This window comes from Thunnus maccoyii, chromosome 9 (genome assembly GCF_910596095.1).
Source record: "Thunnus maccoyii chromosome 9, fThuMac1.1, whole genome shotgun sequence".
NCBI lineage: Eukaryota > Metazoa > Chordata > Actinopteri > Scombriformes > Scombridae > Thunnus > Thunnus maccoyii.
The window spans coordinates 30,637,530-30,651,478 of record NC_056541.1 but is presented as its reverse complement, the minus strand read 5'-3'; the positions used below and the strand labels follow the sequence as shown (position 1 = coordinate 30,651,478).

The 13,949-nt window shown below is 39.3% G+C and overlaps 1 protein-coding gene across 1 annotated transcript; it reads left to right on the top strand.

Annotated features, from left to right (window-relative positions):
- Positions 1-2,301: 2,301 nt before the first annotated feature.
- ube2l3b (ubiquitin-conjugating enzyme E2L 3b) lies at positions 2,302-11,718 on the top strand. Its single transcript, XM_042422199.1, has 4 exons — positions 2,302-2,422; positions 8,487-8,582; positions 8,678-8,864; positions 10,139-11,718. Exons 1-4 carry the CDS (start codon positions 2,396-2,398, stop codon positions 10,291-10,293), a joined length of 465 nt encoding a protein of 154 aa, XP_042278133.1. The 5' UTR covers positions 2,302-2,395; the 3' UTR covers positions 10,294-11,718.
- The last annotated feature ends 2,231 nt before the right edge of the window (positions 11,719-13,949 follow it).

Here is a 13,949-nt window from a genome sequence, read left to right as displayed (position 1 = left end):
GTGAAAAGACTAAAACCAACAACAAATTGATCCTAGTAACAAGCATGTCTGTCCAAAGCCGGATATATCTCACTCCTCTGTGCCATAGAGCTCCTTTGTTGTCCAAGAACTATTAAAACATGAAGATGGGTGACATGGGAGGCAGCTGTGGCTCAGGAGGTAAAGCAGCCCTTGAGTGCGACAGTGAACTCCAAATTGCTCCTGATGGTTAGTCAAGTGCCCTCTGTGGTATTTTGGCACGATTGGTGTGTTAGTGTGTGCATAGGTGAATGAGAGGTAAATTGTGGAATTATAGTGTTATATGAATCCAGTCAGTCAATTCAGTTCAATTTAGGGGTAAAGTTGAAGAAACATTTGCAAATAAGCTTAAAGTAGTGTTGGCATGAATGAGAGCTAAATGATTTAATCAGGTTATGATCAACATGTCTTATAAACTGTATAAATTATTTATTAGTCTAAATGTTTTAGGGAAAGTGGAGATTATGTAACTATATTTCACATCAAACTATAGGCAACAGGATTTTCAGCCTCACATGTGAATGAATGCAAGTGAGGATAAAAAATTCAAATGTGTTTCTTGCAGAAAGACAACAGACTCTCCTCCTCTGTCTGACTATATCACCCATGATGAATGTTAATGTGGGAAACAACAGATCATGAAAAGAAAATTTGTCCTAATGAATGAAAAGTTGTTTTTGTTTCCTTTCTTGATCAGATCTACAATTAACACTTGATGGTGACAGAGAAAACCAAATATAAAAATTCAGTTGAATCTGTTATTTGTCTGTCCACTCTATGTGAAAAGTGCCTTCAGATAACTTCTGTCGTGATTTAGCACTATATAATAAAATTGACTTGACTTCACACTCTGGTATAAAACTGTGATGTATCAGAGGAGTCTGATCAGCTGCAGCATCCAATCACTAACAGATTTCCAATAAAGGGCTTAGTTGGCCGGCGAAAGACTTCCATGAAGGCTTGTCTCATGAATCTTCACTCAAACCTCAGAGATCGCTCCTCGCTCCCCAGGGAAGGAACAGGCAAATATGACCAGCCTTCAAGATGGTAGACCAGAATGATTTCTGGGCCCAGCAAGGACCCATGGAAACAACAAGTCTCCAGTGCACATAAACTGATCTTCTATCCAGCAGTTGAACTTTTAAAATGAAAAATATTAGCATATTCATATTCTGGAATTCTCAATGAGGGAGTAGATGCTATTTTAAGGATTTGAGGAAATTTAACTTTTTGTGTGTGTGAAAATCATTAGATAAAAATATATTATTCAAAGCAGAGATTTTTATGTCTTAAAACATCTGATCTGAGATTTTATGTAACGTGATTTTACAAAGGAATACAAAAATGCTGGTAGGCAGCAGTAACATAGTAACCTACCTGGACTTTTTTTGACACACAGAGGGAACAGGACAGGACCTAACATTTTCTGACCTGATACTTTTTGTTTTCTGTTAAATATATCTCTTCATCAGCAGTGTTTCTAGACTCTGGAAGGAGTGTATTGTAGTGCCAGTGTCAAAGAATAAGAATCCAAGGAAACTAAACAATGTTAGACAAACAGTATTAACCTCAACTGTTAATGAAATACAGATTTTACTTGATTCAGACCCACATACTTGCCAGCGAGCTGCTCTCTTTCGAAACTTGTAAAATGGATAGTTAACCTTTTGACAGGCCCCAGAGTAAAGATAAACGGTACATTATCTCAACAGTGAATCTCTTCTATTGGTTCTCCTCGGGGACGCGCCCTGTCACACTTGCTCTTTATTTTGTACACCATGGGTGCTTTTCATCACCTGATTTACATGTCTCCTCGCTGATCCGGTGACCCGGAAATCGCTCTGGTCCGCCATCATGAATCAATGCCAACTCTCTGTGTGCGCAACGAAACGCTGAAATTCACAAAACAGAAAGGAAAGAGTTGCCAGACTGACCCATCTGGCTACTTTATATACAGTCTATGGATTGACTCTGACCCATACACTTAATACACAGTCTATGGACTGACCCTATTCCAAACTGAGAACTAGCCTGCGGTCATGAAAGAGCGTAGTTTTGGAACGCCCCTGGTTCAGTTCCAGCCCTGAACCCGTGTTTCGTGTCGTACTCATCTCTCTATCTCTCTGCTTCCTGTCTGCCTCCTCGCTGCCCACTATCCAGTAAAGGCAAAAATCCTCCCAAAACAGCTTAGTTTTAACGTTCAGGTTTTCTCATGGTCGGATACTTTTCTATGACCCATATCGTAAGGACAAAATTCGGGGATTTCACGGAAATTTCGGTGGAACAGATCTGGTTCTCCGGCTGATCCGGTGGGCCCAGCCCCCAGACCCTTATTCCCCGCGCTGTGTATTCTGGGAACAGTCACAGTAGTTTCAAGATGGCGGCGAGCAGGAGGCTGGCCAAGGTAAATCTCCCGATTCCCTTATTTTCATTTCACCTGTAATGTGTAGAGAGGCGTTCAGTCTTCGTCTAAACTCATATAAGATGATGTTGTTGTGTGACGACGAAGAAACACTTAGTGCCTGTTTTAAGCTGTAAACCTTATAAAACCGAGAGGTCACTGTTGGCCGAGCAGCCAAGCAGTTACTGGCAGCAGACAGCCGGTAAACTAGGCCCGAGAGCCGAGAGTCCGCCTGCCGAGCACCGCCAGTAAACTGATCTGTCGTTTACAAGCCCACACTGGCTTTCGGGCAGCTGTGGTTGTATGACCGACGGAGTGATTTAAATGTGTCCAACATTAGCCCGTCAGTGAGTTTCCAGAGCACAAGGCGTCTGCTAAGCAGTTAACCTGCTAGCCTCACAGCTTAGCTGCGCCTAGCTAACGTTAGCAAGATAGCGTCGGCTAAACTCAAGTCAGGTTTTGGAGTTCGCCATTAGGGGATGGGTGGGGATAAACTTGGTGTAAATCCACATCTAACGTTTTTTCATAGCTGTTATGTGAACGCAACAGAATGTAAATTTCTTATTGTCAGCCATGTGTCGTTTTGCAAAGTGTTGATAGCACGTAACGCTCGGGCTCAGCGTCTGTTTGCATGTGATTAACGTTAGCTTCTCTTCAACCTCCTGCTCCAAATCACCGCACAGGTCACTCAGACTGTTAGATCTGTGGATCATGCGTTCATGTAATTATTCATTCAATCTGGAAACATGAAAACGAATTCTTTTTTTTTTTTTTTTTATCATTGTAGATTTTTCGTGAGCAACATTAATGGAAAATCACTGCGTGTTTTCCTGCTTTCGTTTTGAGATGGAAATAAACTGAAAGCATAACCAAAAAATAAGCCTTATTTCTGGTTTCTTATTTTGTTTTGTACTGTGTGAAGTAAAATTTTGAGGGAAGGTTGATGCTCTTAAAATTTGCTGTCAAGTCTGTCTCAATAACTACTTTTGTTGCACGATATATTGAATATATACATTATTGAAATGGCGATAAACAATATTATTGTCATTTTTGACCATTTTATGCCATTGATATGATAATGCAATAGTATAATAATGCAAGTACACCCTTTCAAAGAGAAATTAACTTTGACTTCTTAAGAATAATCAGACATAGGAATTGCAATAGGAAAAAAAACTTGCAATCCAGACTAACCTTGCAGGTTAGTCTGGATTGCCTGCACACGGCTGTCACCTCTGACATCACATGTAAACATGGGGGGGGGTCAGACGGAGTGAGAGTGCCACGCTTCCATTAAAAACACCAACTTGTCATCACAGGCTAGGACAGTTGTTTTTGGTTAATGCCATATGAGCGGTGGACGTGTGCATCGATTGTCAATTTATCCAAATGCTGAAACCTTCTTGAAACAACCTGCTGGAACAGGCAGACACATTATTTGCCTCAAATAGATAGACCACATACAATGAGTTACGCTGTTTATTCTGGCATCATGTTGGCTAAAATATTTGTGATATTCTTATGTAAACAAACATGCATACAAACACAGTGGGCAATATCAAGGTCAGCTAAAATGATCAAGGTCATGTCCATATATTGTACGATAAGTCGATATATGGACATGATAATGTCGATAATTACGTTACCATATAAATCAATAACATAATTATGACAGGCCTATTATAAATAACCTTTGCTGTCAGGTTCACCAGTGATGACAGAGTGCCTATGGCCTGTGTTATCAAACCTAAGTATATTATTAGACTCAACAGAAATAGTATTTTTATTTGCAAAAAGCAGTTTTTCAAGGTTGATTTAAACAAAACTCAGGGGTGAAATCGTTTCTTGTCCCTACCAATGTGTTTTTAAGCATAGGGCTTTATACAGTTTTCCTGTATACGCAACAATGTCGATTTGTCCACATTATTGCTAAATGTACATTCTTATTTTTCATGAGATTGTAGGGCTGTGTGATATGATATATATCATTTGATGATAGAAAAACATCTATCGTTACATATTGTGCTCTATTGTATATGATGTTGGGATGCAAATCACACATTTGTAGTCCATCTTTTGCATGGCTTACATTGATAAATAACTCTTCTTGACTTTTTACTCGCAAAGCTTTTATTACACTTTATTATATTTATTGCACAGTAACATATCAAGTTCAGTTGTCTCCAACTCTCCATCGCTGTCGGTCTCTCCTCTGCTGCGCTACACACACACAGAGGGCTCAGCCCCACCCGCACAGAGAAGGAGAGAAGCAGTGAGACAGCAACCATAAATGATAGAAAAACACAGTAGAGACTGTTTTTATTTGTTATTTACCAAATTTATGTGAACTCATTTAATTTCAGCTCAGTGTGAGTCTCTGCAGTGTTTTGCTGTCATTTATGGTCATGCTACTCTGCTCTGCTCTCAGTGGTTCACTGCAGGCAGGGCTGAGCCCTCCCTGTATGTGCTGAACACACAGGTGACAGTGAACCAGGTGAAGTACTCGAGTTGAGCAATGAAGAGTAGTTGAATTTAATCTGTGTAAAGGATGGATAGACAATGGGGGTGTGGGGCTTGGGGGGTGGGTATGTACAGACCAACTATTCATTCATTGAATTAAGATGTGCTATATCAGGATAGGTATTGTTATCGGGATATGAAATGACCTATATTGGGATATGCAATTTTGGTCATATCGCCCAGCCCTATGAGATAGTACGCTCTGTTTCCCTGCTTCTTTCATTTTACTTACTCACATTCTACAGTGACACCTAGTGGCCACAGTCGTCAAAGCAGCTTCAGTAGTAATTTAACACCTGTAAGCATTAATGCATGAGTCAATATGAAAGAGCTCAATGACCCACTCTGAATGTCTTTCCATGAAACATAGCCTCTCAACTTTTGGTGAATCTGTCACATGCTGAGTCCTTCATCAACAAATCCGCAGCAGCTAGTGGCTGCATTTATTTAGCGCTTTTATGCAAAGCCGTTTATTCACTCACAGTTAAACACCAATGGCAGCAAGTTTTATTTCTTTCTTCAATATAGCCTCCTATGTGAAATATTGTTTATGTCTCTGCCTAGTTACCACAGTTACAGTACAATCAAGCGTACCAGACAAGCAGCCACCTCATTAAACTGCTATAATATTCAATTCAATTCAGTGTTTATTTATATAACGCCAAATCATAACAGAAGGTATCTCAGGGCACTTTTCATGTATAACAGGTCTAGACTGTACTCTTTAATTTACAGAGACCCAACAATTCCCACATGAGCAAACACTTGGCGACAGCGGTAAGGAAAAATTCCCCTTTTAATGGGAAGAAACCTCAAGCAGAACCGGGCTCTAGGTGGGCGGCCATCTGCCTTGAAGGGTTGGGTTGAGAGAGAAAGATGGAGGGGGAGAGAGGAGAGGGAGACACCGAGAAGCATAATAACAACAATAATAACTATGATAGAAATATGACTAATAATGATAATTGCAGGTTTGAGCGTCAAGCATGACCACACAAGCACAACGTCCCCGCAGCCACGGTTCAGAGGAGCCCGCTGTCCATAACTAGGGGGTCCACCACCCTGAGACAAAAGCTACCCTTGTCTCAAAAAAATCCAGGGAAAACCCTGAAACACTGCGATTAATGGATGGCATGCTCTACCTCCCAAGCCCCGTGGCTGTATATGATGGAGCTTAGGCCTGCTGCTCATCCTCATTTTAATCAGTAGTGGAGAGGTCAAATAGGCAGCAATATGATCACAAACAGATCCGCACAAGAAGTGATGTAAACCACACAATGTAACATGTAGCAACATGGGGTGTTATTTTTAGGAAGGAAGTCTTTTGGGAATAAGCCAATAATGCTAGTGAATACAGAACCAATGTCACTGGATTTCATATACAGACATCACACACACAGGCTACATACAAGGAAAACAAAGAAAAACTCTCACTCCCCTCCAAACATGATAATGTATGATGTGTAAGTTTTTCAGCATCAAAGCTAGTACTACCTCAGATCATCTGTTGTTGATTCAGTATAATTACAATGCAACTGCGATCTATATCTGATGAGTCTATTATGCCTTTATGTTCATAACATCGGCTAAAATCTATCGTCTAATATATCATCACTGGTGAACCTGATAGTGAAAGTTAGTATCTTCCCCTCATAAATCATGTAAATGTGTGATAGTTTTTCTCTTTTTGCTGTGTGTGCTTCTCAGCCATGGCTATGGGAAAATGCAAAAATACACAAAATTATTTGTTTTTTAAATTTGATTTTCTTCTTTATTTCAAAGTGAAGATGAGAACAGGAACATAGTCATTTTACTTTTCTACAAAAAATGGAAAAATCAAGTTGTGATCCATTTCTTCATTTTCCAGATTGAAAGAAATAATTGAATGGATGTTACAGTCCCTTGTGAGTGAATTTGTGAGTTTAGAGTGGTTCAACCGTTGTATTTGTGGTAAGCATCAACAAGACCAAAGCAAAACTAAGAAGATCTAAAGAATGTGGAGCTGGCTTGTATGGCTCTACTTGAATCTGTCCATGAAAGAGTTGAATTGACTGCACACCGTAAAGTTTTATAGCAGTTCAAAAACTGAAGTACCAACACTAACAAGTATACAAAACCTATCTTACAAGAATGTTAGCTAATTTTCGGTGTTTGAACTAGTATACTACTATCACAAGCTGCCATTCAGAGAGTGCCAGTTCTGTTAGACCATAAAAAGTTATTTATTAAATAGTTCCATGATAGAAAATGTACAGGATTTTGAAGAACCACAAGCAGTAATATTTCTCCTGACTTTTTTTTCTTCAAGGAAAAGTGGCAACATGTGACATCAGTATACAGTTTTGAGACTTCAAACCATAAACATATTTATATACTTCAAGTGTGTATCAAGGTGGCTGTTATTGTTGTGTTATTGCTGCTATGATCAAAACCCAGGATGTGCTGTTTTCCAGACAAGTCAGTGGGATGTACTAGTGAATCGTGTTTGAACCTAACAACACACAAAACATTAACTAGCTTTCAAAGCTAGTTGGCAGGGCAAAATAAGGAATTCTTTCTGGGGGAAAAAAAAGACTTAGGCCGGAGTAAAGTATTGCCTTTGGTTAACAACACTGTCTCAGAGAGCAAAATGAGGCCATTGTTTAGATGGTCACTCAGTAACTGAATTAATCACAAAAGATGAGATGCCAACAGGATCTGTCAGACTCTGCTCAGCAGACAGTGATTAGCCTAATCAGAGCAGTATGCCAGAATGTTGGGAAATATATAGTCTGTAATTCCTTATGTCCCTCTCCTTACGCCCTCCACCATACTTCAAAATACTAACCTGACTGTTAGCAAGGAAGGTGACTACACATGACAATAACATGATCATATTATCACAATCTAATTCCACTGAAAGTCAATACACTATAATATTTCACCCACCTCTAGAATTCATCATATGCTATGAACGTATTCTGTGTATGTGTATAACTACAGTGTATATTTACTACAAAAAGTAACTAACTACAACATATAGATAAATTAATTAGATCCAATAATTCTGCGTATCTAAATTCTCACTGAATGTGGCTCTGATTTGTGGGGACAGTTTTTGCAGATGTAGGCTGCCATAAACAGCTATGTGCTGTGAGTGACAACATATTTTGTGAAAGTTCAGCCACATTTATTTTTGCATAATTTGCCCTCATTTTCTCCCCATTTGGAATGCCCAATTTCTGAATGCAGCTACTACTGTTGACCCATCACCCTAGTTAGTAAGGTATGGTTGAACCATCAATAAGTGAAATAGAAAAGCAAGAAAGCATGTTTCTCAATAAATCTGCAGACATACACTTTGAACTGGTTCCAATTCAGAACTGATTCTCAATACCCAACCTAATAGAGTGGAGTGAAAAGTAGAATATTTCCCCAGAATTCTAAATGGAAATAACCCTGTAAAATAGCAGCACTTATAATTGTACTGAAGTATTATTCTTATGCAATGTTGCAGATATTGTTTTTTTTTTCCATTTCTGTAATACATACTATTGTCTTGTTCTCTCAGGAACTTGAAGAGATTCGCAGGTCTGGAATGAAAAACTTCAGAAACATTCAAGTTGAGGAATCAAACCTATTGTCATGGCAAGGGCTCATTGTTCCTGTAAGCTGCTGTTCCTTGTTTGACATATGTATGACACATCTCTGACACAAGTAGGCCAACACTTTCCTTTACTAACCTCATTCACTCACTTCCAGGACAACCCCCCTTATGACAAAGGTGCGTTCAGGATCGAAATCATTTTCCCCACCGAGTACCCTTTCAAGCCTCCCAAGATCACATTCAAGACAAAGATCTATCACCCCAACATTGATGAGAAGGGCCAGGTGTGCTTGCCTGTGATCAGTGCAGAGAACTGGAAGCCTGCCACCAAAACTGACCAAGGTAGGTGTGTTAGTGTGACAGAGGGCCTCTGTGGTTGAGCTGATGCTACATAATAGAGCTGCAACAATTAATCGATTAGTTGCCCGCTATTAAATTAATTGCCAACTATTTTCACCATCGATTAATTGTTTTGAGTCATTTTATAAGAAAAACGTCCAGCCTCTAAGATTCCAGCCTCTTAAATGTGAATACTTTCTGCTTTCTTTAGTCCTCTATGACGCTAAACTGAATATCTTTGGGTTGTGGACAAAACAAGACATTTAAGGATGTCATCTTGGGCTTTGGGAAACATTGATCAACATTTTTTACCATTTTCTGACTTTTTTTTGGACCAAACAACTAATTGATTAGTCATGAAAATAATCAACAGACTATGACTATCAATAATGGAAATAATTGTTAGTTGGTTGAAATTGTTCAATGAAAGTTCAAGTGACACAAGTGCCAAAACCTAAACAAAATATTTTCAATACCTTACTTTGTGGAGTGAAGCCAATTTTTCCATTCAACAAGCCAAACTTAGCATATGAGTAGAATGTGTTAAATGTGTAAAGCCATAACTCACTTCTGCAGAAAGTCACCATTAAAGATTCACCAGTTCCTAAGGAGGTGACAGTTTTCCAGGAAGTTCAAGTCAGTCATGGTGTCTTCAAAGTGCAGATATGACACTGATACTTTGTGGAGAGAGTCAGGATGAAATCTGACAGTCCACTTTGTGGCACTCAACCTACTGATGACCGACTTTAATTTAAGTAGGAAAACAACAGACTGCAACAAGTTCAGTGTCATAACTGCACAATAATCTGTAATGGCCTATACAGTTATATTATAGTTCTAACCCTTTTTTGCCAAAACATATTGTAGCTAATGTTCTATAACCTTTCTGAGGCGCAGGAGTTGGGAACCTTTGCAATAGCCCACTGAAGGAAGCTAAGCACTAATTTGATGGACATAACCCTAACTCTTACTGTAAGCTGATAGATCCAGTGTTTCTGCTTAGATCTGTGTCAGCAGCTGGTGGTCAGTATTAGTGTGTCTCTAGGTTGATAGATCTTAGTGTTTAACTGAAATCTGACAGATAAACTGTGATGAGGTTCATAATAACAGTAGCAGAGATGGCTGATGGAGGAACAAACCACACAGCTCATATTTAATTAACTTTCTCTGTCATGTGACTGTCAGCTTTGCACACACCACGCAGTCTTGGAAAAGTCAGGAAAAGTATCGTTCATATCTAACTATATTTCTCTGGCTGTGTGTGTTGTGTTTTGCAGTAATTCAGTCCCTCATTGCGCTGGTGAATGACCCCCAGCCGGAACATCCCCTGAGGGCAGACCTAGCTGAAGAATACTCAAAGGACCGTAAAAAATTCTTGAAGAATGCTGAAGAGTTTACAAAGAAACACGGCGAAAAGCGGCCAATGGACTGATGACCTGACAAGCGTGTAGCCCTCTCTCTGTCTCTTTCTCCACCTCTCTCCTATCTCACCTGCCCGACCAAATACCGATCTTCCTCCTCGCTCTCCCCCATACCTCACCACCTTCCTCACTCACTCTACTCCCTCTTTCTCCCCCACACCGGTCCTCCTTGCAGCCCAGGAGCCGCCCAACTGAAGCCAGGCAGCGGCAGCCTCAGCCTCCCTCCCTATCCGGGACTTTCTGTGGATCAGACAGCTTCCTCCCCTTCCTCTTCCTCCTCCTTGACCTTAAATCTCCAGACCATTACTAACTTTCTACTCTTTTCTTAAAGTAAAAAATGGAAAATGCAAAGTTAAGGAAACATGATGTTCAGATGAAGCATTGGATGGAAATACTCAGAGTAATGTGTTAATTTTCTGTTGGCTTTTCCTCTATATAAATAATTGTGTTAAATAGATATCACTTAGACATGGTTTTTCTGAAGTATTTTTTGCAGAGCAGGGAAACTGGCAGATTACTCTCTTTCTTTTGCCCCACCAGTAGTCTTTTAAGTTAAACAAACATACCTGAGAAAAAGGAGCGAAGCTAGAACCTGGAGGTGTGTGCAGACTGAAAAGTTTCCCTTACTGACCTCCACTGCTTCTAGACTTGCACTGTACTCTGTGGAACATCTCTCGCACATCTTCCCAACAGTTTGTAACCCACTGAGCAGAGACAATGGCAGGCCATATATGAATTGAATTGTTATTGTTGAAAATGCTACTGAAGGTTCTCCAGTGATAGTAAAAAGAATTGGTTTCTAAACATTCCAAATAGTTTTCATCAGCAGGCCCTTTTTTAGGCAAATTAAACAGCGCTATGCTCATAGTTTCTTAGATGCACTTTGATGAGTTTTCAACACAGATCAGTTGTACTCAGTTTCAGTCCACAGTGTTAAAACTGTTTTCTGCATGACAAGTGACTATTATTAAGAATTGTTTTCTGTCGCCACTTTTAAGCATTTTGATTGGCACAAAAAATGGCAAAGTCGGAAGAATGTTTGGTTAATTTCAATCTTCTATGCACGTCTCTTCTACCACAATTGGGCACCGCAGTATAACCACCTATCATATTAGACACAGAGCCCTTTACCACACTGAGACATATTCCAGCGGCAGATCTACTGTCAGCTGCCCAGCTGAAAGGGACCTAAATTGTCAGGAGGGGGGAAGGAGAAGCTGGAGAAGGATGCACTCACCTGGAATGAAGCTCAGCTCCTGGAGGTGGTCCTAGAAACAAGCACCTTGAAGGCAGCTGGGAGAGGGCTGGCTGTCTGGGGATGTGTCAGGACATGGAAAGGGACTGGAGTGGCCCAAAAACCACCATGTAACAGCTGTTTGATCTGGTCCCAATATTTGTTTCATAATAAAGATGGCTAACCATTTAGCCTCACTGTCTGCCTGGAAGTCAAGTGGATGTTGCATGTGTTTAGCTTTTTATGTGTGGACAGAGGAGCAGAAATCATCAAAAACAAGAAATGTGAGTTAACTCATGGTCCATTTACTAGCCCTTTCCGGTGCTTTCAACAGCATTTCATAGTTGTCCTCAGCGGAATAATGACTCCAAATACCATATTGGCCTGAATATATAACAACCCCTCTTTTCAATCATAATTTCAAGAATGAAATATTGTCTTATATTCAGGCCAATATGGTACATCAGCTGTTCAGGATCTGATTGAAAGCTCCAGAAACAGCCAGTCAGTGGACCTTGAGTTGTGATGAGACTACTGCTTCTTACAAGGGGAAGAAAGAACTTTGACACTTAACTGTTGCTCTGTAGTTTCAGTTCATATTAGTGTTTTGGTGTGTTTACTACAGAACACATACTTTATATTTGACATTATACATGGTGATTATTTTTCAGAGCACCCCAAAAGTATAACAGCCACGTTAAATCTGGAACACGGATTGATATTAAAAGCCCAGTTTAGAGTTTTACTCTGAAATCTCGCATTAAACCTGCTTCTTGGCACAGGTCACGTGTGTGCAACTTCTGATTCAACACAAAGGTATGAAGTAGTTTATAACCTGTTCAAGTGTAACCTGAGTTAATTGTACAGAGGCATACTTTCAGTGTACTGGACATCAGAACAAAGTGTTAGTAACATCCTTTAATAATGACACAATGTAAAAATACTCCCAAATTCACCGTTAGTTTCCTCTACCAACTGCAAAGTAATCAAAATAAATGTAATGGAGTCAATGGTTTACAACACTGGCCAGGCCAGTTTTATGGAACTCGTACGAACCAATACTTCTAGGTCAGCATTCGCAGTAATATGTCATATTTATACGTCTTAAGACGACAGAAAATGCCCTGTTAACACGTCCGTTTTGAACGTCTTAAGGCATCTAAAATTGGGTGCATCACATCATCAGTTTCTGAGGTGAAACCCAACAATCATTGCAAACGAGAAAAACAATTACTCACTCAACCTGCCTTTATATTGGGGGGGGGGGGTGTAAACTGGTTAAGATCCTTTCTGATTAATGGCGACATCTTCAGTGCAAACAAGGGGCATTTCTTAATGTAATGGTGGTGTGAATTTTTTTACATTGTGACTATTTTGTTTAAAAAATCTAATTAAACTTTTGTCATTTCATGAATAGATTGTTGATTAGGAATCAGAGTTTTCCTGTTTAAAACACCACATTGCGTTTAAAAAGATATTCTTGTATAATTGAGACTGGATGACAATACACATGTGGTCTGTTGTTCACGTTCTGGATAGGAATGAGAACCTGTAGAGGATGTACACTGGCTATGTGTTGCACCTATGAATCAGTGGATTTAGGATGGACATATTTAAGAAAAAGGGAGGATGGTTTTATTCTGAATGAATACATACAGTGATTTTGCTGGTCTTTACTGATATTCTCTTATCTGGGTGTAACTGCCTACTAATATGGCTTAGAATGTACAATAACAAAATGACTAGAACGTACAGTGTATAGCAACAATCACGGTATTGTATGAAAATCACAGTATCCCAAAATGATACATTCTCTAAATAATTCCATTTAAAATCAATAAACTATCAGAATTCCAATAAACATAAAAGAGGTTTATATAGTTAAGTATTAGAAAAGATTAATTCTAATATATAAAAAGGTGTTAAAACTCATTCGATCTAGAATTCTTGTGACTAGTATATTTCTACATAAAACAATAAAAGAACCTAAAGACTACATAAATTCAATGTTAAGTATTACTATTTAAACTAAGTCTTTCCTGTAGGTTTACTAACTACCAGAGCCGTATCTCCTTAAACGGCTCTGCTAACTACTAAAATCATGCATTCTGTGCTTACAATGTGGCGTGATTCTGCACTCTATTTATATCCCATTAGCCCGTACATAAATGTTTGCTGTTAGTGATGGAACAAGTGACAGCTGACGTTACCCTATATTAGTTTAGTTTAATCGTACGAACAACATTAACCAATGCAATTACAATTCGGCATATTTAAACAAAATCAAAAACAACTATCAACAGTTATAGTCCCTAGCTAATGTGTTGTCACAGGTTAGATTGTCAAACTCTGAAAAATAACAGCATCGATCCCTGAGGAGTTACGTTAGCATTAGTGACAGTTGCGCCCATCAGTACGCGGTTATAGTTATTT

Excerpts from the sequence above, each read along its gene's own strand:
- ube2l3b (XM_042422199.1), top strand. The coding sequence starts at position 2,396 with ATGGCGGCGAGCAGGAGGCTGGCCAAG. Across the intron at positions 2,423-8,486 it reads CGAGCAGGAGGCTGGCCAAG|GAACTTGAAGAGATTCGCAG; the intron begins GTAAATCTCCCG and ends TTGTTCTCTCAG. Across the intron at positions 8,583-8,677 it reads GGCAAGGGCTCATTGTTCCT|GACAACCCCCCTTATGACAA; the intron begins GTAAGCTGCTGT and ends ACTCACTTCCAG.